The 2,107-nt window shown below is 37.4% G+C and overlaps 1 protein-coding gene and 1 pseudogene across 1 annotated transcript in view; both read right to left on the minus strand.

Moving 5' to 3' along the window:
• The window catches only part of LOC107725070 (UDP-glucuronosyltransferase 2B17-like), a 12,407-nt pseudogene extending 11,885 nt beyond the window's left edge, over positions 1-522 (minus strand).
• The window catches only part of LOC107725071 (UDP-glucuronosyltransferase 2A1-like), a 6,007-nt gene continuing 4,175 nt past the window's right edge, over positions 276-2,107 (minus strand). Inside the window, exons 5-7 of the mRNA XM_016534212.1 lie at positions 1,636-1,723; positions 1,200-1,419; positions 276-1,048 (exon numbers count right to left, since the gene is read on the minus strand). Coding sequence (XP_016389698.1) covers positions 766-1,048; positions 1,200-1,419; positions 1,636-1,723 — 591 coding nt within the window. The 3' untranslated portion in view covers positions 276-765. The remainder of the gene's footprint in view (positions 1,049-1,199; positions 1,420-1,635; positions 1,724-2,107) is intronic.

A 2,107-nucleotide genomic window follows, 5' to 3' on the forward strand; every position in this document is an offset into this window, starting at 1 on the left:
TTAGGATAGAACAATATTTGGCTGAGATACAACTATTTGAAAATCTGGAATCTGAGGGTGCAAAAAAAATCGAAATATTGAGAAAATCTCCTTTAAAGTTGTCCAAATGAAGTTCAATGCATATTACTAATCAAAAATTAAGTTTTGATATATTTACAATGGGAAATTTACAAAATATCTTCATGGAACATCATCTTTACTTAATATCCTAATGATTTTTGGCATAAAAGAAAAATCAATAATTTTGACCCATACAATGTATTTTTGGCTATTGCTACAAATATATCCCAGCGACTTAAGAATGGTTTTGTGGTCCAGGGTCACATATTGCCCTAATGTGTGTATCTCTGAGCAGTTTAATGATTTAGCTATTTTAGTTAAGGAATATTTTAGTTTGGCTAGTGCCGAATCCTCCCTTCATGGATACCAAAGAATAGTTTCTCCTACCAGCACTTCAGTGTGTCCATGACCACACAGGCCATGCAAGACTTCCTTAATGTAATTCAAGGCAGACTTGATCATGGTGAGATTGGATCTTTGTGTGGACTGTCTGTCGTCAGACCCCTTGTGCATACAAAACCTTGCTGGATTATTTAAATTTATTGCAAAACAATTGTTTGGAAACGTGAATTAATATTTCCAACTGGCAGACTAAAGCAAAATATAGAAATAACATGTGTGAAGAATCTAGCGTGCCCAAGATGCACAGTATCGCGATGCACGGTATATGAACGGTATCAATCTTTGTATCAGTCAGAAAACCAATCACTCTTTTTTGGATTTACGCCTTGATCTAAAACAGCAACGCATTATGAATAATTTGCACATTTTAAAGAAGACGTAGAGAACTACAGTGAGGACAGTGATGAGAAAAGCGAACACATCCAGACAGTGGTACTGGTACCAGGTAAGGTTGTGGGCCTCGACACGCAGGTGTTTAGCGCCTTTATTGCGCATGACGAACTCAATCCAGAACACAGACTCATCCAAAGGCTTTACTGGTCTGTCATGATGAATCCTGGACAAACGCATAGCGTTCTCTTTATACCTGCGGAGATGAAGACAAATACTGTTATATGTCTGTGTATACTTTGCTGTTAATCTATCTAATGTTTCTGCATTGAATATTAATGAGCAGCACAGAACCTTCAAAATATCACTAAAGTCTTATCATAGTTGTACAATGAAAGTCATCTCACGAGGGATCATTAATGACAGCATTGAGTCCATCCACCAGGTCTTGAATCTGCATACTGTTGAAGTCAATGATAACAGCAGCACCTTTGGCCTTCATATGAACTAAATTATCAGGCTGGTCACCAAACAAGGGGATCCCGACCATTGGAACTCCATGATATATGGCCTCATATATGCCATTAGTGCCTCCATGAGTGATGAATGCTCTGGTTTTAGGGTGACCTGAATCAGGAAAGAAAACATGAATAGAGATTATGATTATTTTGTTTGGCACAAGGTAACCAGTAGGGGGCTACATAGTTTCATTTAAAAATGCCTGTACCATTAAACAAATGTAGTATAATTCAGTTAGCTATCAATATATGTCAGTTTATAGCTCTTGAAAAACATTGCATTTTTCTTAAACATAAATACACAATCACAAATTTTAATACAAACCCAATAAATCATTCTGAGGGATCCACTTATAGATTCTGGTGTTTTCACCAAGAGTATCTGGCTTCTCTCCACCATATCGCCATAAAACCTGCAAGCAAAACAAAACCCATTTATACAACCACATTAACAACTGATAAGTGTAGACTGAAAAAGAGATTAAAGAGCTGACCTACGAGGACTGAAAGCTTCTACTTTTCCTCTTTATCAAGAAGCAGGGTTGATAAAATATGGAAAGAATAGAAGAATGTGAGAATGGTAAATAACCTTCTGTGGAATCTGTGCCAGTGCAGAGGCGATCGTATTGCTCCTGTCTTTGGTCATGTTGTTTACCAAGGACCCCAGAGTGAAGACCACAATCCCATCATCCCCTGAACTCTGCACAAACTCCTCCATGTCCTACACAGAAAAAAAGGTGGTCAATAGGTTCTCTTTTTGCTGCAATTATTTAAATACCAAGTACTACCTATAGGCT

The sequence above is a fragment of the Sinocyclocheilus rhinocerous genome, unplaced genomic scaffold, assembly GCF_001515625.1.
Source record: "Sinocyclocheilus rhinocerous isolate Xijiao unplaced genomic scaffold, SAMN03320098_v1.1 scaffold1295, whole genome shotgun sequence".
NCBI classification, from domain to species: Eukaryota; Metazoa; Chordata; class Actinopteri; order Cypriniformes; family Cyprinidae; genus Sinocyclocheilus; species Sinocyclocheilus rhinocerous.